The sequence below is a fragment of the Oryctolagus cuniculus genome, chromosome 15, assembly GCF_051225735.1.
Source record: "Oryctolagus cuniculus isolate XC-2025 breed Fujian yellow rabbit chromosome 15, ASM5122573v1, whole genome shotgun sequence".
NCBI lineage: Eukaryota > Metazoa > Chordata > Mammalia > Lagomorpha > Leporidae > Oryctolagus > Oryctolagus cuniculus.
This window is the reverse complement of record NC_142881.1, coordinates 17,696,131-17,715,423: the sequence shown is the minus strand read 5'-3', so window position 1 is coordinate 17,715,423 and position 19,293 is coordinate 17,696,131. Positions and strand designations below refer to the sequence as shown.

At 42.2% G+C, this 19,293-nt stretch overlaps 2 protein-coding genes across 23 annotated transcripts in view; one reads left to right on the top strand and one right to left on the bottom strand.

Moving 5' to 3' along the window:
* Nucleotides 1-204: 204 nt before the first annotated feature.
* ZDHHC6 (zDHHC palmitoyltransferase 6) lies at nt 205-15,911 on the bottom strand. Of its 4 annotated transcripts, none has more exons than XM_002718747.6 (11): nt 15,680-15,911; nt 14,266-14,746; nt 12,647-12,738; nt 11,399-11,558; nt 9,594-9,755; nt 8,244-8,297; nt 4,047-4,214; nt 3,033-3,074; nt 1,622-1,767; nt 1,485-1,531; nt 205-815 (listed from the first exon to the last, which is right to left on the bottom strand). In XM_002718747.6, exons 2-11 carry the CDS (start codon nt 14,530-14,532, stop codon nt 712-714), a joined length of 1,242 nt encoding a protein of 413 aa, XP_002718793.1. In that variant the 5' UTR covers nt 14,533-14,746; nt 15,680-15,911; the 3' UTR covers nt 205-711. The 4 variants fall into 4 exon arrangements, with proteins under 4 accessions (XP_002718793.1, XP_008268747.1, XP_069913322.1 ...); XM_008270525.5 differs by having other exon boundaries at nt 15,742-15,911; XM_070057221.2 differs by lacking the exons at nt 3,033-3,074; nt 4,047-4,214.
* A 272-nt stretch (nt 15,912-16,183) lies between these two features.
* Nucleotides 16,184-19,293, top strand: part of VTI1A (vesicle transport through interaction with t-SNAREs 1A) — a 378,509-nt gene continuing 375,399 nt past the window's right edge. For all 19 annotated transcript variants that reach the window (XR_011382257.2, XM_002718711.6, XM_051823644.3 and 16 more), the window contains exon 1: nt 16,184-16,431. Coding sequence is in view for 18 of the 19 variants with exons in the window: in XM_002718711.6 (XP_002718757.1) it covers nt 16,338-16,431 (94 nt within the window). In the remaining variant the exon portion in view is untranslated. The remainder of the gene's footprint in view (nt 16,432-19,293) is intronic.

The following is a 19,293-nucleotide window of genomic DNA, read 5'->3' as shown; positions in this document are numbered from 1 at the left end:
AGTTTGATGTCACCAGGGTGAAAGTCACCTACACTACTGGGAACTCAATATGCTGTTAACAGGGCACATGGTATTGAAGTGAATATGTCCTGTCTTAAGACTCATTATTCAAGATGTCATTTTTTTACATGGTAACAGAGCAGTTTTCCCTTAAGGAACTAATACAGATCTTTCAGTCAGCAACAAGAAAAATACGACTATGACTTTTACAGAACATCCATTAATCTTTATTTGATTTGACAAAATCTGCATTATTAAAAGACAGGTAACAAAATCTGAGCTTATATTGAATCTGACAAATTAAGATCTACAGGGTCTAGAATATTATGTAAGAAATATCAACCGAGGGGGAAATAAAAGCTTCACATGCAGTTGCTCCTGGCAAAGAGGGAACTCCATCTGCAGGTGAGGTCCAGAGTGTGCAGTGCATAAAAACATCCTAGAGGAAATGCAATTCTGACTTACTGGGTGAAATGGTTTTCCCTTTGGGGCAGAAGAAAAGGTGGTGAAAAGGAGTAGGATTCAAAGGCATATGCAGAATGGCTTCTCCATTTCAAAATGGTAATAAAAATATTTAGATCATGGCACTAGGGCACCTTTGAGGAAAAGAACACCTTCACCAGAGTAGGCTCTTTGCATAATTCTTGAGTAATTATGTACAATTTTCAAGTAATAAAGCAGCTTTAAAGCATCATTTCACGTTTACGGTGGCTATCTGTTTTTCTTCTCGCCCTCGGGGGCCGGATCTGCTTCTGCATCACAGGGACACTTTTCCACGCAGTTTCTCGGGAACCATCCTCTGATTCTTGAAACACCTGCGGGAGAAGATGAAACTGATGAAGTGGTCAAATGCACTGCAGGAACATTACTGAGATCGATATCCCGTTATTTCAAATGAACGAAGTTAGATCTTTTTTCCTCCTTTACAAGCTATTATAACCACAGCTTGATGGGGGGGGGGGTGGTTTTTAAGTGTTCCAAACAAGCTAGAAAACAGATGATTTACCAAATTCTGTTCTCTGAAATGTGGTTCAGGACAGCCCTTACCTGAAGACAGGCAAGTTTCACTTGTATACATACACTGTGTGTTCCAGGAACTAGATAGTGGATTTCAAAATCTTTTTGCACTAAAATGAATTTACATTTTCATTCCATTTTCCATGAACTTTCAAATGTACCTTTGTACCTACGCAGACTAGGTAGAGAAGTGTGCTGAGGAGTTCAATAGCGCAAATGAAGCACTAACACGAGTGCCTATCACACAATGAGGTAGGAGCTCAAATGTTAGTCATCATTAAAAAGACCTGCTAAGTACACTGTTATGGAGAAACACAGAAGGAACATTTTTGGCGCTTAATGATATGCCCTCCTATGGCATTCCCTTGATGAATCTTCAGTGTGACTATTCATAAAACTTACTCCTATATAATTTGAAATTATTGCTAGCAGTTTTGTCCTTTAAACACACCCTTTCATTTCCATACCTTCTACAATGGAATCATCAAGAATTTTGTCTCCATACAACCAGTATCTGAAATATTTAAACGGTTAAAATTAATTTTTTAAGGCTCAGTGTCAGTTTTGTCATTAAAGAAGAAATGCAGTACTTCTCGTCACTTACCGTAAACCTCTCGTGGCCAAAATGAACTCCCCTTTTTGCAGCTGTATTCGAGGCTCCTCAGTGCAGGGGCTCGTGAAGAAGGTTTTAATTCCTTTGTTCAAAGGACAGCAGGCACCACTATAATCGTCTATTACTTTATAGCGAACCTGTCATCAGGGATCAGAGGGACAATTTGAGTATTTACACATATGAATTTTTAAGTTTAAATTTTTAGGGGTGTGACAAGCCTCCCTTCCCAGTTACCCATCCTCCTATCTCTCTTACAGGAGGTAAGTGATGGCTCCAGTTCCCAGGCTCTTCCTACTATTCATTTCTTTTTTTTTTTAATGTATGTATTTGAAAGGCAAAGCAGCAGAGAGAGAGAGAGAGAGAGAGGTCTTCCATCTGGTGGTCTACTCTCTAAATGCAATAACCAAATCAGAGCCAGGCCAAAACCAGGACCCCAGTATGTCATCCTGGTCTACCACATAAGTGGTAGAGACCAAAGTACTAGTGACATCTTTTGCTGCCTTCCCAGGTGAATTCACAGGAAGGTGGATTGGAAGTGGAGCAGCCAGGACACAAAGCAACACTCCGATATAGGATGCTGGCATCTCAAGTGGCAGCTTAACCCACTGCACCACAATATTGCCTCCAGCCCCTCATTTGAAGCTCAAAGGTACCAAGAATTAAATTCTTGGTCAGTGCCATCTAAGACAACTTTCTGCAATGAGGGACATGTCCTCTTTGTTCTATGTCTGTGGTATTCAATGGGGAAACCACTAGACACATATAGTTATTGAACACTTACAATGTGGCCAGTACAAATGAGTAACTGAATTTTTCATTTGATTTTAATTAATCTGTATTTAAATAGCCACCAGTGGTCATCATATCCAACAGTATAGTAGAAAGGATCCATTTCATCCTAAGGAGCTATATTGGGGATAATTACTTTTCTTTGTTGGTAATTTAAATTGACAAAGTTCCCTACAAATATCCAGTCTCAACTATTTAAAGAAAAACAAAAGTGAATCCCATCAAATTTCTTTTTTTTTTTTTTTTTTTTGAGAGGTAGAGTTAGACAGTGAGAGAGAGAGACAGAGAGAAAGGTCTTCCTTTCCGTTAGTTCACCCCCCAAATGGCCACTGTGGCTGGTGTACTGTGCTGATCCGAAGCCAGGAGCCAGGTGCCTCCCCTTGGTCTCCCATGAGGGCGCAGGACCCAAGTACCTGGGCCATCCTCCACTGCCTTCCCGGGCCACAGCAGAGAGCTGGACTGGAACATCAAATTTCAATAAACATACCAAGGACTATTATTTAATAAAAGCCATTAGTTGGTTTCTACCTAAAGGTAATTTTTAAAAACTACTCAGAGGTGTAAGAGCCTGACCAAAGAAAACAGCAATTAGTATTACAGAAGAGTTACTTACACTTCTGACTCTCTTATCTGCTTTTTGTTTCAACTGTTCTATCTGTTTGAAAGACATAAAAGGAACAATTAAGTCTCTATTCTCAGTGTTGAAAAACAGTTTACCCTCCCAGTCTCAGAGTGACATGACTAACTCCCAATTTTCCACCACGTCATACTACTGACAACTTAAAGGCCGCAAGACTTTTTAGCATGGCACGAAGGCTATAAGATCCAGGGGCCAAGATGGGGCATTTTTTTCCCAAGGTCCCCTCCTCCATGCCTTCATCTCCATATTCTGAGAGTACTCACTGGAGCCCAGCAGCCAGGAGATGGGTTTTCTGCCCTCAAGAAGCGTCCAAGCTACCACCTAAGTCGCAAACTGCAAACACTTACCAACAAGGAGTTCTGACTAAAAATTATCACTACAACTCACTTTTTCCACTTAGTTGGCAATTACTTAATAGTACAGGATTAGACATAGTAGGGCAAATAAAGATAGCACAGGATCTCTGTCCTAGAATCTTGACAAGTTAGACAGAAGATGTAAGATACAAGAATGAAATCAGAAGTTGAGACAGTGTGAGCTACCATGCAGTAGTACAGGGTTAAGATCCAGGTCCAGATGAGTCTGGAGTGGGTAGGTTAGACTTTATGGAAGCAATGGGAATGGAACTACTCTTACATTCAGATAGAGAGCACATTGGGGGTGGAAAACATTGTGGGCAAAGTTAGGTGGCAGGAACATACATGAGCTCACATAATATTGCAAGTTAAAAGGTAGTGTTAGGCCAGATTTTATAAAACTAAGTTAAGGAATCAGTTCTTTATGTCACAGGTATGGAATTAAGGAGAGATTTAAACAAAGGAAGAAATACAACACAAGGTGCACTTCAGGACTATTCACTTGAATTCATCTGACATACTGGAAATATTTGTATTACATATCTCCCTATAAAATGTCACCAGAGTCCAGGGGAATTAATGGCAAGATGAGGAAGCAGAGGGGAGAGATTGCTGGAACAAAAATACTCACTGTTAAGCTATACTGGTGACAGCCTTCTCGTATTGGCCATTCCAGTCCATCTCCATCAGGGGCCCCTGACCAGGTAAATACCTGTTTGAAGTTCTTCCATCTATCTCCCAAATCATAAGGAAAAACAAAGACTTCTTCTAGCTGATAATATTGAATTCGATCTTTAGCCTGTGGGTAACAAAGATGTAAAATGGCAAATGCCTCTACCTTACATGGCTTTCAGTAATGAACATTTATTCCTTCAATTTGTATCATGCATAAAAACATCCCTGCTGTTATGTTAGTTTGCACAGAAGGGATATAAAATTTTATCACAATATAGGAAGAACTTGACACAGAACACCAACTTTGTATGCAACTGCTTAGAAAATATATGAAAAGCTTTTATTAAGAATAAGTATTCCAACAGCTGATAGAATCCATGTGTAAGGAAGGGACACCGATAAACAGATTCAGGAGAAAGCATTTACTGAGAATGGAACTGTTTGTGGGGTGCAGAATACAAGGCATTCATCCCAGGTGTGGCAGTGTCACCTACAGGAATGGCCAGGAAAGGTTTAAAAAGGGAGCCATGATTTTATGATAAACATTTTTAAAAATTTAATGGGGTGGGGGTGGGGGGTTGGTGCTGTAGTGCAGCGGTTAAACCACGGCCTGCAGCACCGGCTTCCCACATGGGCAGGAGTTCAAGTCCTGGCTGCTCCACTTCCCATTCAGCTCCCTGCTAAAGAGCCTGGGAAAAGCAGCAGAGGATAGCCCAAGTCCTTAGGCCTCTATATCTATGTGGGAGACCTGGAGGAAGTTCTTGACTCCTGGCTTCAGCCTCACCCAGGCTCCACTGCTGTGGCCATTTGGGGAGTAAACCTGTGGACAGAAGCTCTCTTTTTCTGTCTCTTCTTTTCTCTCTGTAACATTGCCTTTCAAATAAAAAAATCTTTAAAAAAAAAAATTTAGCAAGGAGGGAAGGAAGCACTTTGGGCTTAACAGTTAAGAGAGCACTTGGGATACTCACATGCCATATCAGTTACTGGATTCCCGTCCCCACTCCTGATTCTACCTTCATGCTAACGTGAGCCCCAGGAGGCAGCAGGCAATGGCTCGGGTAGGTGGGCTCCCTCCCACTCATCTGGGAGACCTGAGCTGTGTGTCTGGCCCCTGGTTCTGACCTGGCCCACCCGCAGCTGTTGTGGGCTTTTGGGGAGTAAATCAGGGGGCTCACTCTTTTTGCCTCTCAAATAAATTTTAAAATAAAGAAATAAATAGTACATAGGTACAGGAAGTCTTCATGTTTAACACCATCACCAATTTATATAAGTTATTTGGCTTGTATAAATTATATATCCTAGGCATTTAACTTGTTAGCTTTAACATAAACTGACTTTGAATTTCTTATGTTCTGCTGACACCTAGTGGTACAAAGATACAGTATTCCAATAACGAGTGTATCAAAACTTTTGACATTTGTTGTATTTTATTGTCTGGTAATTTCTATAAATTTCGTGATGATTTATTTAAATTATTGACTCAATAATAAAGTACCTGTTTTAAAATAACTTTTAGATTTAGCATGGTACTTTATAAAGAACCTTCGTCATTGGCAAGAAAAAAGGTTAATCTACTGATTATTTATTATGTTTACTAGAACTGATACTTTGAAATACTAGATTATCAGTATTTTATGAAAAAACTTATTGCAGTACTTTATAAAGTAATATTGACATTCATGGTTTACTGAAAGAATTGTCAAGGTATAACATGAATGAATCTATTATCATAACTCCTTTCTCACCTAGATAGTAGAGGGTAATTTCTTTTTCACTTTTATAAAGGAAAGCATCAGTGTTCAAAGTGGACTGAATTTCAACAGAGATCAACAAGATACACAAAGAAAAACTGGGGGGAGGGAAGGCGCCAGTGCTATGACATGGTAGGTAAAGCTGCTGCTTGCAATGCTGGCACCCCATATGGGCACCAGTTTGACTCCCAGCTGCTCCATTTCTGATCCAGCTCTCTGCTATGGCCTGGGAGAGCAGTGGAGGATGGCCCAAGTGCTTGGGTCCCTGCACCCATGTGGGAGACCAGGAGGAAGCTCCTGCCTTCTGGCTTCAGATTGGCCCAGCTCTGACCATTACATCGATTTGGGGAGTGAACCAGTGGATGGAAGACTTCTCTCTGCCTCTGCAACTCTGCCTTTCAAATAATAAATCTTTAAAAAAAATTAAGGCATTCAAATTAAATTAGAAAACTGGAAAGCTTGACAGCTTTTCAATATTTAAAAATTTTCCCATAAAATTGATAGTGATATGAATAAATGAGATTTTTGGATAGTGTAAAGTGTAAGTGTAAACATTTGGAAAATCTGCATGTTTAACCAGTAAATCATTATTTTTCCTTATAAACAATGCTTCATGTTCTGTAAAACCGTGTATTGATAAAAGATCCATTCACAGAGTAAGAGAGACTGATGGATTTTTCAGGTAAATGTTACAAAAAGTTTATTGACAAGAAATATCCTGTCAAATTTTAATGTAGTATCAAAGAATATCACCATCATCTAAAAGGCCTACTAAAATACTCTACCCTTTACTACCTACTTATCTGTGTGAGGCTGGATTTTCTTCATAAACTTCAATCAAAGGAACATATCTCAACAGACTGAATGCAGAAGTAGATGTGAGAATCCAACTGTCTTCTGTTAAGTCAGATATTAAAGAGATTTGTAAAAACATAAAACAAAGCCAACTCTTAATTTGGGAAATATAACTATTTCTCATTAAAATGTAATTAACAGGCCGGCGCCGCGGCTCACTAGGCTAATCCTCTGCCTAGCGGCGCCGGCACACCGGGTTCTAGTCCCGGTCGGGGCACCGGATCCTGTCCCGGTTGCCTCTCTTCCAGGCCAGCTCTCTGCTGTGGCCAGGGAGTGCAGTGGAGGATGGCCCAAGTGCTTGGGCCCTGCACCCCATGGGAGACCAGGAGAAGCACCTGGCTCCTGGCTCCTGCCATCGGATCAACGCGGTGCGCCGGCCACAGTGCACTGGCCGCGGTGGCCATTGGAAGGTGAACCAACGGCAAAGGAAGACCTTTCTCTCTGTCTCTCTCTCTCACTGTCCACTCTGCCTGTCAAAAAAAAAAAAAAAAAAAAAAAAATGTAATTAACATAATGGCTATTATTACTAAGTGAAATAAGCCTTTTAAAATGATCTCACTTCATGGCTCAATAGGCTAATCCTCTGCCTGTGGCGCCGGCACACCGGATTCTAGTCCCAGTCAGGGTGCCGGATTCTGTCCCAGTTGCCCCTCTTCCAGTCCAGCTCTCTGCTGTGGCCCGGGAGTGCAGTGAAGGATGGCCCAAGTGCCTGGGCCCTGCACCCGCATGGGAGACCAGGAGAAGCACCTGGCTCCTGGCTTCGGATCAGTGTGGTGCGCCGGCTGCAGCATGCTGACCGCAGCGGCCATTGGGAGGTGAACCAACGGAAAAGGAAGACCCTTCTCTCTGTTTCTCTCTCTCACTGTCCACTCTGCCTTCAAAAAATAAAAATAAAAAAAATAAAATAAAATGATCTCACTTAGAAAATATGGCAAATACTTGTGTCAGTGGATAAAATACAAATAAATGAGTTACTCGGTGTCTTAACAAGTCTGCAGACTACAAGAGGGAGACCAAAAAGTTTGAAAACTGTTGTTGTAAACTAAAGTTTACAAACTGGCTGCCAAGTGTTTAAATATTGTATTATTTTTATGAATATTGTATTTGGCTCACAAAAGGTTTTCTTTTTTTTTGGTTTTTCACTTTATTGCTTGTTAACATTTAAAAACTAAGAGGAGACCACACAGGAATCTAGATCTCTAACTTGGAAAAAAAATTGAAGGAGTCTATAATATTGGGTGAATATTCCCTGCCATGGCAACCATCAGCCTGTCAGTCAGTGCTCTGGTATACAAGCTGGGTGCCCTCACTTCGGTTACCTGTCTGGCCCCTGCAGGCGTTGGTATTTTGCTAAACAGTGATCGTGAGGCTCTGAGAAGCAGCGCAGGGTGTAGGTTAAAGCAGGAGTCAATCAAATGCCACTGTATTCCCTCTTAAGTGACATACAGATGACTTAATGAAGCCCTCTGGTAGCCAGGTTTTCACTTTGCAGTACTTATTTAGGTAATTAGTACTTTAATATTGAGGAAACAATGATTAAAATTTACCTTCTCTTCAATCCATGATTCAATAGAAGTTTTGTTTCTGAGAATTATTTTCATCTGGAAAATAAATGATGGAAAATTTATAATGTGACCAGTTTACTGAAGGTCACCTTCACAATAATCCTGTGAGATAGCTGAAGACACTGAGAATGCTAAGGGTTAGGTCACCAGTATACGGCCCACCTGACTCCACAGTCCTTGCTCTTAACCACTGCATGACAATGCCTCTGTAAGAATGATTACACCAACACACAGTCAAATCTGGATCTAGGATTTTAGTCAAGATCCTTGAATCATACGAACTGTATTTTTGATCCCTTCAGAGACAAGTCATCTTCCTTTGTTCTCCCAGAACTTTGTACATAAATCTATGATGTAGGTATGACCTTGTATTAGACTGTTCACTTATTAATTTTGAGTTCCCTAAAGGCAGGAACCTCTTCATTTTCATTATTGCAGCCTCAAAAGTCAGCAGACTATGGGGCTGGTGTGGTGTGTAGCAGGCTAAGCTGCCCTGGCTGCTCCACTTCCAATCTGGTTCCTGCTAATGCATCCTGGGAGGCAACAGGTCATGGCCCAGGTACTTGAGCCCCTAGCATCTACTGAGAGACCTGGATGGAGTTCTGGGCTACTGGCATCAGCTTGGCCCAGCCCTGGCTGTTGCAGATGTTTGGGGAGTGAACCAGTAGATAGAAGACATCTCTACATATCAGTCTCTGCCTTTCAAGGAGATGTAAATAAACATAAAAAAAAAAAAAAAAGGAAATAGGCAGAGTAACTCATCACAGAGTAGAGAGCAAGCAGTACATATTATCTTAGGGATGTTATGGATACTAAATGAGCTATATGTATAAAGACCTGCAGTGCCTTTCATATAGTAAGTGTTCCATAAAAGTACCTGTATTATATTGACTTATTGCTAAATACATACTATCATAGAATATTAATCATTAGGTTTACTAAATATACAAATGAGTGACTTTGGGTAAGCTGCTAACCTATCTGAGAACCAACTGCTCATGTGTAAGGAGGAAAAACAGTAATATTCCTCTGTCAACCTCTTTTGGGTTGATGTGAAGATCTAGAGACTGTAATTGTGGGAAGTACTTTTGCAACTATAAAGTGCTACACAATTCTAAGTTCATATTTTAAAAAATAATCAATTACCCACAAACTCTGGCAGAATTACTTCAAAGTAATTTGTCTAGTACCAAGGACATCAACTGGCTACCTAGATGGAATAAGTAAAAACAACTCCAATTTCATACTGCATAGTTAGGCACGCCTTTCTTTCTCATTGCAGTAAGCCCAATAATTTGACAACTTTTAGCTAGAGGTAACCAAGAAACTTACCTGGATAAAAAACAACATGCCAACAGCTATAGTGGTTCCTAAAGCTAATCCCAAGGCAAACAAGGTGGCAGCAAACGCAGCTAATCCAAAGGGAACAATTGGGAGAGGATCCCTCCGGGCTGCACTCATATCAATCTTCACTGTGTTCCACCCAAAGGAGAGCTACAAGGAACAAACACACTTAGAACAATTGCTTGCAGTAACTGGGCAGACTCTGCTACCACATTTAGAACAACATGATCAAAAAGATGGTAACTAGACTGTGGCCAAAGCAAATACAGCAAACCTAAATACTAATAATGAATACCACACATGATACCATTCTTCACTTTCTCCTATGTGAGGTAGACTTCACAAACATTACGCATCAACAATGCCAGACACCAATCTAAATTGTAACTGTTTCCCTTCTTCATATTGCTAGTATATATTTATTGTGTTTTTCCACAGCAACAAATATAGCCTAAGATTCAGCTGCTTCTTCCTTCATGTTCCACAATGAATGATTAAGAACTGGTAAAATGGTGCCAGCATTGTGGTGTAACAGGTAAAGCTGCCACCTGTGACGTCAGCATCCCATACAGGCATCAGTTTGTGCGCTAGCACTGCTCCACTTCTGATCCAACTCCCTGCTAATGGCCTGCAGAAAACAGAGGAAGATGGCCCAAGTGTCTGGACCACTGCCACCCATGTGGGAGATCTGGATGAAGCTACTGGCTCTTAGATTTTGCCTGGCCCAATGCTGGCCTCTGGGGCCATCTGCGGAGTAAACCAGTAGACAGAACTCTCTCTTTCCTTCTCTTTCTCTGTTAACTCTCATATTCAAAATAAATAAACCTTAAAAAAAAAAAAACAACTGGAAAAATGAAGGCCAAGGTACAGGCATTCAGCACAGTGGTCCCGGTGGTTAAGGCCTGCTTCGGTTGCTTGCACTCCATACCAGAGTGCCTGGCTGGGATTCCAGATCCTTAGCTTTCAACCCAGCTTCCTGCTAATGTGCACCCTGGGAGGTGTACCTTGGGATGATGACTCAAGTGCTTGGGTGCCTGACTGAGTTTCCAGCTCCCAGCTTGGGCACGGCCCAGCCCTAGCTGTTGTGGGCATTTAGGGAGTGAATCAGCAGATGGAAGATCTCTCTTTGTCTGTCTCGCTGGTGCTCCAGCTAAATCACAGAAAGCATAGGGGGTGCCTCACAAAATAGTGGAAAATGGAATAAAGATATGTTTACCCTGTTGCAAAAAAAATTTTTTTTTAAAGATTTATTTATTTATTTGAAAGTCAGAGTTACACAGAAAGAGGAAAGGTAGAAAGAGAGAGAGAGAGAGGTCTTCCATCCGATGGTTCACTCCCCAGTTGGCAGCAATGGACAGAGCTGCACAGATCCGAAGCCAGGAGCCAAGAGCTTCCTCCAGGCCTCCCACGCAGGTGCAGGGTCCAAGGCCTTGGGCCATCTTCTACTGCTTTCCCAGGCCATAGCAGAGAGCTGGATTGGAAGTGGAGCAGCCGGGTCTTGAACCGGCACACATATGGGATGCCGGTGCTTCAGGCCAGGGCATTAACCTGCTGCTGCACAACAGCACCAGCCCCCCCAAAATTTTGAAATTCATGTATACAAGATATCTTCAAAAATGTAGAATAATTTCCTTTCATGGAAAACGTATATTATGAATAAACTGTGCATGGATTTCAAATACATTTGAATACCCCTCTTCTATGAACTTTTTGAAGTACTCTTGTATTTCCAAAGGAATCTTCTTGAATCTTGTTAACTATCACTCACTCTGGCATGAATGATTCTCACTTACCCGATTATAAAGCTGTGTGTACATAGTCATAACAAAAATGAAAGCAGCATGGATACAACCCAGTGGCGCTAACAGGAGAAACAGTGTGAATGAAGCATGATTTTGGTAACCACAACAATTGTTGATCCAAGGACAGTGATGATCCATCTTCATTACACATCTAACGAGAAAACATTAACGTAAAACATAAGGTAGAAAATCCTGTCTACTATAAATAACTCGCTTTTCAAAGCTCATGCAGATAGGAATCTAGTATGCCTGTGAGTCACAGGGGAGTTATACATCACGGAACAGAAAGATAAATATGAGTTTTTAAACAATTATGAACAAGGGCTCCTTTTAAATTCTAAACAACACACAAGAAAAGGTAGGCTGTGCAACAGCTTCTGAGGCAGACATCTGCTACAAGTGAATTTGTGTAAAGAAGTCAGGAGGTCCATTGCCAAGTTCACGATAAAGAAATGAGTATGGTTCCTGGGTTTTCACTGGTACAGAAACAAAGTGATTGAAGTCGAATCCAATAGTGACTCAAAAAATGACTTACCAGTCTCCACTGGGGTTGATGGGCCCACAGAGACACTATAACCTCCTTCCTTCCTGTTTTCATAGTATCTTTTAGGTGGTGGAATCTTTGAGACAATCAAGCTAACTCCATAATGTAAAATCTGGTATAATAAGGAAAGTCTCACTGTGCCCTCAATTCCTTATTGTAGCTAGAAGAAAATTTCCTGATCTCAAACTAAACTTTGTGTCAGTCCTGGCTTTTTTCATGTTTCTGGTAGGTATTCAGTTTTCTTCCCATTATATTGTTTGTATTAAATCACTTGTGAAAACAGACAGCTGCATTCACTTACTAGATTTATACAAAATGTGTCTGTCAATAAGTCACAGAAAAGCAAGTCTCCTTTAGAATTCAGACTCAGAACAATCCTAAGTGCACAACTGATAAGCAACATTGATATCATATACAGAAACAAACTACAGGTATAACTTTTTACCCAGCTCTTGCAGGGCAAGGGGAGAAGCAAATCTGTATTTTTCTACAAAAATCTTTTCACTTATGACCCCAAAAATGAAATCTAACATCTATAAAATAGAAATTACGGACACTTAAGTAACTTGACTTTTTTTTAATGCAGTGACAACTCTGTAACAAACAAAAGTAATATTGTTGTGGTAGAAAGAGCAATCAAAAAAGAGACCAGGAATCCAGCTGATCAGTCCCCAACGAACAGCAAAGACAAATACCTGTTGCACTTTCTGCAGTGATGTGAACGTGGTGCCTTGTATGCTTGGCAGACTTTACAATACTGGAGATACATGGTATCCTGAGAATTCTCCTTGATAGCAAAATATAAACAAATTACATCAGTTACCTGAGCCCAATCAGTAAGTCAAACTTGATGAACAAAAGCTTTCTCATGGAATGATTTGCTTTTATGGGAGATGGGGAAAGGATGGACTCTTAACTTCTGCTTCCATTCCTTTTATTTGAGCTAAAATATCTCTAGAAAAAAAATTTCTGGAGAGCAGTATCACTCTGCCAAATACTCAGAAGTCACTTTTACTTTTGCCATTTCCCACCAAATCCAGTGTCGCTAGTTGGTTCCAGTTGCCCAAATCTTAAGAATTGAAGTGGTTCAGACACAGAGAGCTGGTGGGACTTTAGAGTGGGGACTGGTATACAAGGTAACATTTGTTCTGACATCTGCCCCTTCCTTGATACTACCAACATCACCTCCCCTCTCTTGGGCCATTTTAATAACCTCCTGGTTTCCTTTACTGAGATTTCTCTTTCATCCAAACTGTGTACTGTCAAACCACTACTCACATTCCTGTGACACACCTGTATGCCAGAGCTCAGCACAGAAATCTCTTGAAACTCTCTATTGTCTAACAGTTTCTTGAGTATTCAGGATCTTCCTTTGTTGCAGTCTTAGCTGCACTACATAATCTCTTTTCCAGCCACACAAGGCAGTCCCATTTCTGAATATGTGTGCCCACTTTCTCTCAATCTTTAATGCCCTCTTTTCATTCTCAGTCCTCTCACAGGTTCCCAGAACACACTCAGTGCTTCACACTTCAACAGCACTCGTCATATCCTACTTAGTTATCTGGCCAGGGGCACTGGTTTCTCTGCTATATTACCAACTTCTATACTTGTTCCAAATAGTATGCCACCCAGAGTATACACTGTGTTTTTCAAATTTAAACATGCCTAACAATCATTTTGGGATTTTGTTAAAATGAAGATTCTGATTCAGTAGGTCTAGAGTGGAGCCCAAGATCTGCATTTCTAATAAGCTACCTAGTGATGTCCCTCAGCAAGGAACACCAACAGTCCTAAGCAGAATCTTTCTAACAGCTTTTAAGAAGTCCTAAATTAATTCACCTAATTAATGCCCAGTGTTATAATTTCCCTGCAATAACTTTAAAACTTTTAAAACTTTATGGTTCATGATTAATGACTTAAACCAACTGTTACTAGACCCTTTTCTCTGAGAGATGTTATTATGTGAAAAAAGGTCCTAGAGACAAAACACACTGTGAAATTACAACACAGGTACGTGGTACACAGTGTTTCCCTAAACATGGGCCCAGCAACCCATCCACTCCCCTCCAATTAAAAAAAAAAAAAAAGGTAAGACAACTTATTCAATGAAACTGCTTTGGGAAATATTAATTAACATCAGTATTTTCGAACAGAAATGAAATCAATATTTGAATAGAAATCATCAGTGATTGATCTACTTAGTCTCTATCAGGAAAGAGTAGGCTGTGTTTGATGTTACTGGTTAGCAGATAAGGCAAAAACTAAATACAAGATTATCCTTAGAGTTCATCATCATAAGCAATCTTTATCTTACCGGTTTCCACCCCAGAGGGACAAAGCCAGGACCAACAAACATGGCGTTGAAGTAATTATAAAGAATCATGACAGTCCAATTTATCAACATGATGAAATTCACACTTCCTCCAGTTGTATGTAAGGGCCAATACCACAGCACAGAGTCAATCATGGCCATCGTCGAACATATTGCTATAACACCAAGGGCTATGATGGGACCCCAGTGACACAGTCTCTTTAGTTCTTGGAGATTTTCAAACTTGATAACCGAGCAGAATGTACCCATTTTGGCAGGGAAGAATGTCTTCCTACTTCTAAAGAATTACAGATTTCCTTTTTCTGTGCACACATTTCCATGTGCCACAAGTCCACGTGTGTTCCTTAACTGTCATGCCTTCAAACTGCGGGATGGTAACGCAGATCACGCCATTTTCACAGCTAACAACTCAGAGTTCTTTATCCTAACTAGAAGGATCCAACACCTTGGTTGGAAACTCAACCTAAAGGAAACAAAATGTGAAAGCCCAGTTAATTTTCACTATATAATGTATTTGTTAACTCCAAGAAACACCTAAACAAAATCATCTCAAGGGCACTGCTATGGGACGAGTACCTTGTCAAATGTACAAAAAAAAAAGTTTCAATTTATGTAAAATAGGGTTCAAGTTTGAATGGCACGTAAACTGAATACACGTTTCTAAAACAGTTGTTCTTATTCTTTTGTTCCCAACTTGTCAGGGTGCTGTGACTGTCCAATGCTTAATGAGTAGTTGGAGAAGGCAAAGACTTTTAGAGCTGACAAGCAGGGCCTTAGGGTTGATCTAATCGAGCCTAAGAGATTAGCCCAACTTCAGGAGTAAGTCAACAGCTGAACCCAGAGAAGCCAAGTCGGGGTGCTGTGGCGTCTTAGCGGGCTCTTAGGGAGTCTTGGACCAAGGCAAGTGCGAGCCAGGCAGGACGAGCTACGCCGTGTGCCTGCCGCGGTCCCCCGACACAGCCACGATCTCCTCGTAGGGCCGAGGTGAGGGAGAAGCGAGAGCTAAAGCAAAGAGCGTGCGAGGCCAGGCGGGGAGGGGAGACGGAGAGCAAGGGGAGTGTGTGAAATCGTGACCTGGGAGGAGACGAGAATGGACGTGAGTGATTAGGTTTGAAGAAAACAGGAGCGGAAGGCAGGGCTGCGAGCCGGGGACTTGCAGAACCGCATTTCTAACCAGACTGGAATGCGCATCTGAGATAAACGGATCTGAAGGGCGTCCCACTGCCCTGTGCCTCAGTTTCCCGCCTCGGCATGCAGCGAAGGCACTTCGGAATCCTCGCTCTGGGGAGAAACTTCCCGGCAAGCGGGCTCGGTCTCCACACTCCGCAGACAGGGGCGCCACCCACGTGGACAGAGACCGACACCACCTAGTCAGGGTCCCTGCCTCGACCCCCACCTCAGTCTAGTCCTGGGTGCCCGCTCCACTGCCATCGCATTTCCGGGGCGGCCTGGGCTCACCCGGAACAGGTTTTCTCCTTCTCGGGTAACTCCGTCATGGACACCTCAATCCGCCGCAGGCAGAAAGCAAATCCCGTTTGCCTGAGGCTGGGGCACAGGCTCTCCCGCAATCCGTGCCTCTCCTCCTGCGCCCGCGCCGCTCCTCGCCGGCTCAGGGCCCCTGCGCAGTCTCCGTTCCAGCCACTTCCGGAAGGTTCCCCGCGTCAAAGTTCCCTCCGGAAGCAGGCGCCTGAGACCTGGCACTCAGGTAGCCGGAGCCGTTTCTCAGAACTTGGAAGACGATAAAATGCTTTCGGCAGACCCCAAGAATGCGTTACTTTTCGTCGGCCTTCTTAGGGGCATTAATGAGAGCCCATTTCCTTAGCGTACTTTTGACTCTTGAAGCCAGAGCGGAAAATAAAAGCTGCACGCAGGCCAATTTTCGGAGGACCGAAATCCCAACGCACAACCAGGAAGCGGCTGGGCTGGGAGCTGTCCCCGGTTCTCCGCTCTGCTCTCGAGGGCACCTGCGGGGTTCCCCGCGCCGCGGTTCCGTGCCCTGCGTGGCCCCCGCCCCCACCTAACCTGCAGCCGGGGCCAGTCGCTCTGGAGCCAGCATGTCGTCCGACTTCGAAGGCTACGAGCAGGACTTCGCCGTTCTCACGGCAGAGATCACCAACAAGATTGCGAGGGTCCCGCGACTCCCACCTGGTGAGAGCTCTGCCCTGCCTGGCCCTGCGAGGGTGGCCCGGGGGGCGGGGGGTCGTCGCCCGCGCTCTGTGAGGGGTGGTGCTGCCTGCGTCCCGAGGGGATGGGACGTGGTTGAGGGTGCAGAGTCCAGGCTGGGTTGCGGGGAGCAGCGACACGAGTCTTCAGAGTGTGAACTATCTGGATTCGGATCCGGACCTCCCCGCCTTGTAACTTGTTTTTTCGTTTGTAAATCAGATGTGGGTATCTAAAGAAAATCAACTAAAGCACTTAACTCCTGGGTCTACAGCGTGCAGCAGCGTTGTTAGTCAGGAGGACTGATAGTACTACAGGTAGCCAGATCTGGTTCAGAGCCAGAGAGCCGGGCTTCAAATCCCACGCCGCCACTAAGAAGTTCTGTTTGCCTGGCAAGTTTCTTAGCCTCTCTCGGCATTCCTTCTGGGTCAGAGAGGGGAGAAGTGTACCTCTCCTACGCTAGTCGTGCAGATTGGCAGGTGTAACATGAGTGAAGGCCCTTTCTTGTATGTTAGCTGCCTTTAGCGTTAGTATTTTTCAGATCTCACCTCGTTTCTTGCTTCTCGCCCTTCCTGAGGGTCTGTAACTCAACTTTATGTGAAACTTTTGTGCAGAATGACTCTTCTCACTTTTAAAATTGCACGTCTCCCACCTGGAGGTGATCTTGCTTTTGCTGCCTTTTCTGGTGTAGTACATCTTCCTTTCCATGCTAGAAAGTCAACTGTGTGAACATGGGAGCTGTGTCACGTGTCCTTCCTTGTCGCTTACTTACTAGAGACTCAGAAAACTGTTTTAAGTGAATGAACAGATGAACCCAAATATGATGGTTTTGACTTTTGTTTGTAAGATGTTCCTTCAGGATTTCTCTTCAATAGCGATTTAGTTAGAAAAGTTAGTTATGTATAAGGTCTAAACTTTTTGGTTTAGTTTCGTTGGAGAAATTGAAGCATCATCGGTCCTTCCTTAGCTCTGGGTTGTAAAGTATGGAAAAGGAGGTGTTCATTCCTCTGTGGGCTGGGGAGTAACTTCACTTTCACACCCTGTCTAATCAAGTCCTTGGTACCAGCAACAATTTCTCCTAAATCTAAGTTGTCATTCCTTTCCCAACTTCCCCCCAAGCTTAAGTATTTTTAAATAATTTTCTCCCTTTATTTCTTTGTTTTTCTCCCCTCTCCCCCACCTATTTTCTGTTAATAGGGATCATTGCTTGAAGCCAGGATCTCTGAATTTACACCCCAGTCATCTCCTGACGTCCCAGTTAGTTCTGGAGAAGGTGGCTGATGTCTTAAAGAGGTGTATGAGCCCAAGTAAGGGAACAAGAGGAGAGAAGCAAGGTAGCCTATGCCACCCAGCTTTGCTGCCTCAGACTTTGTGGAGAAAGTGACTGATGGCCGCATCACTTCATGACACACCACCTCGCCTCTTCTCTTCAGTTCTGCTTTTCTCCACTGCCCAGGATCTTGACTTTTGCTGTTGTTGGAGTCTTCTGCCTTTGAATTGAGTCCAGAGCCTCGGACTTTCAGGATTTGTGCTTTCAGTTGGATTTTTATTGAGTTTTAATTGTAATCATTTTAGCAATAGAAACATTTCTTTGTTCAGGCTGCTAACTTTTGTATCTGGAAGCTGCTTCATAAGGTCACAACCCCATCCGTGGGTACAAAGCTGAAAAGCTGTTTCTGAGACAAGATTTTGTTACAGATGAGTTTTTTCTGATTTTGTTTTAATGTAACCATATTTAGAGCAAAGAAGGAAACATTTGCATTAAAATGCTTTATAAAGAAAGGCATGCCTCTCTCTAGCTGTGGTGTAATGTGGGATCCAGACACGGAAGCTGCATTAGTACTGGAAGGAGACTGTACTGCCTGCACTGGAAAAAGGTTTACTGACTCAAGTAATTGCATAATAATAATTCTTTTAAAATGCAATGATTGCCCCCTTGATAATGAATGGTGCTTGCTCATTTATAATGTTTTTGATTGGTAATAGGAAAAGATAAAAAATATATCTTTACAGTTAAAAATTTCAGATGCATATCTATGGACTAAGAGAAATTAATATGTACATCCTTGAGAAAAATAATGATTAAAAGTAATTATAACTGCTGTCTTTCTGGGCATCTTAGCAGTAGTGGTGCTTAGCCAGAACTGACTGAGAAAAGATGAACTGTAAGATACCTGAGTTAAGAGGGTTAAAAATTGGAGAAAACTTTAGAGCCAGAGCAGTTTATTTCCCTCAATAAATTAATTTATTTAAATTGATACAGGTTGGATAAGTCTGTTAAAATGAGCTTTCCTTTTTTCCTGTGCATTGATAATGAGTTAGTGTTACTTCCAAAGACTAGAAAGGACTGAACGTTTAAAATTTTTACTTAAAAAAAAAAAGTGTTTCTCTGTGGTTTTAAAAAAAAATAAAAAGAATTTGTTCCTAGACTGAAGTGTTTGAATTTTAACTAATTTTAGTCATTAGGTGTTGAGCTGGGTCTCTTTTCCTAATTAATGCACTGATGGCACTGTATTTGAAAATTGTCTTTTAATTCCCTGTTCTTTGGGAAACTCGGGAAAATTGATGAGCAGAAGGTGCAGTTAATATGTTATTGGTAAGTTTCATGTGATGGGATGAATTCCTAAGTGAGGGGAACTTTTTACAGGTGAGGAGGTTCTGTTACATCAAGCAAGCTTCCTACAGGGTCTTCCCCCCAATTACTTTCCTGCTTTGCCATGCAGAGAGGTAAATGTTGTGAGTCCTGTCACTCTGTCAGAAATTTACCAAGAGATTATAGGAAAGTGGTTAAGATGCAGACACACTATCAAATCTGTTGAGAATCCCAGTGTTACTACTTACTAGATGTAT

What these genes read in the sequence shown, in the direction of transcription:
- ZDHHC6 (XM_002718747.6), bottom strand. Translation starts at nt 14,532, where the DNA reads ATGGGTACATTCTGCTCGGTTATCAAGTTTGAAAATCTCCAAGAACTA. An exon ending in AATCATGGATTGAAGAGAAG is followed by an intron (nt 4,215 to 8,243) that starts GTAAATTTTAAT and finishes TGTTACCCACAG; the next exon opens with GCTAAAGATCGAATTCAATA. An exon ending in TTGGCCACGAGAGGTTTACG is followed by an intron (nt 1,532 to 1,621) that starts GTAAGTGACGAG and finishes TAAATATTTCAG; the next exon opens with ATACTGGTTGTATGGAGACA.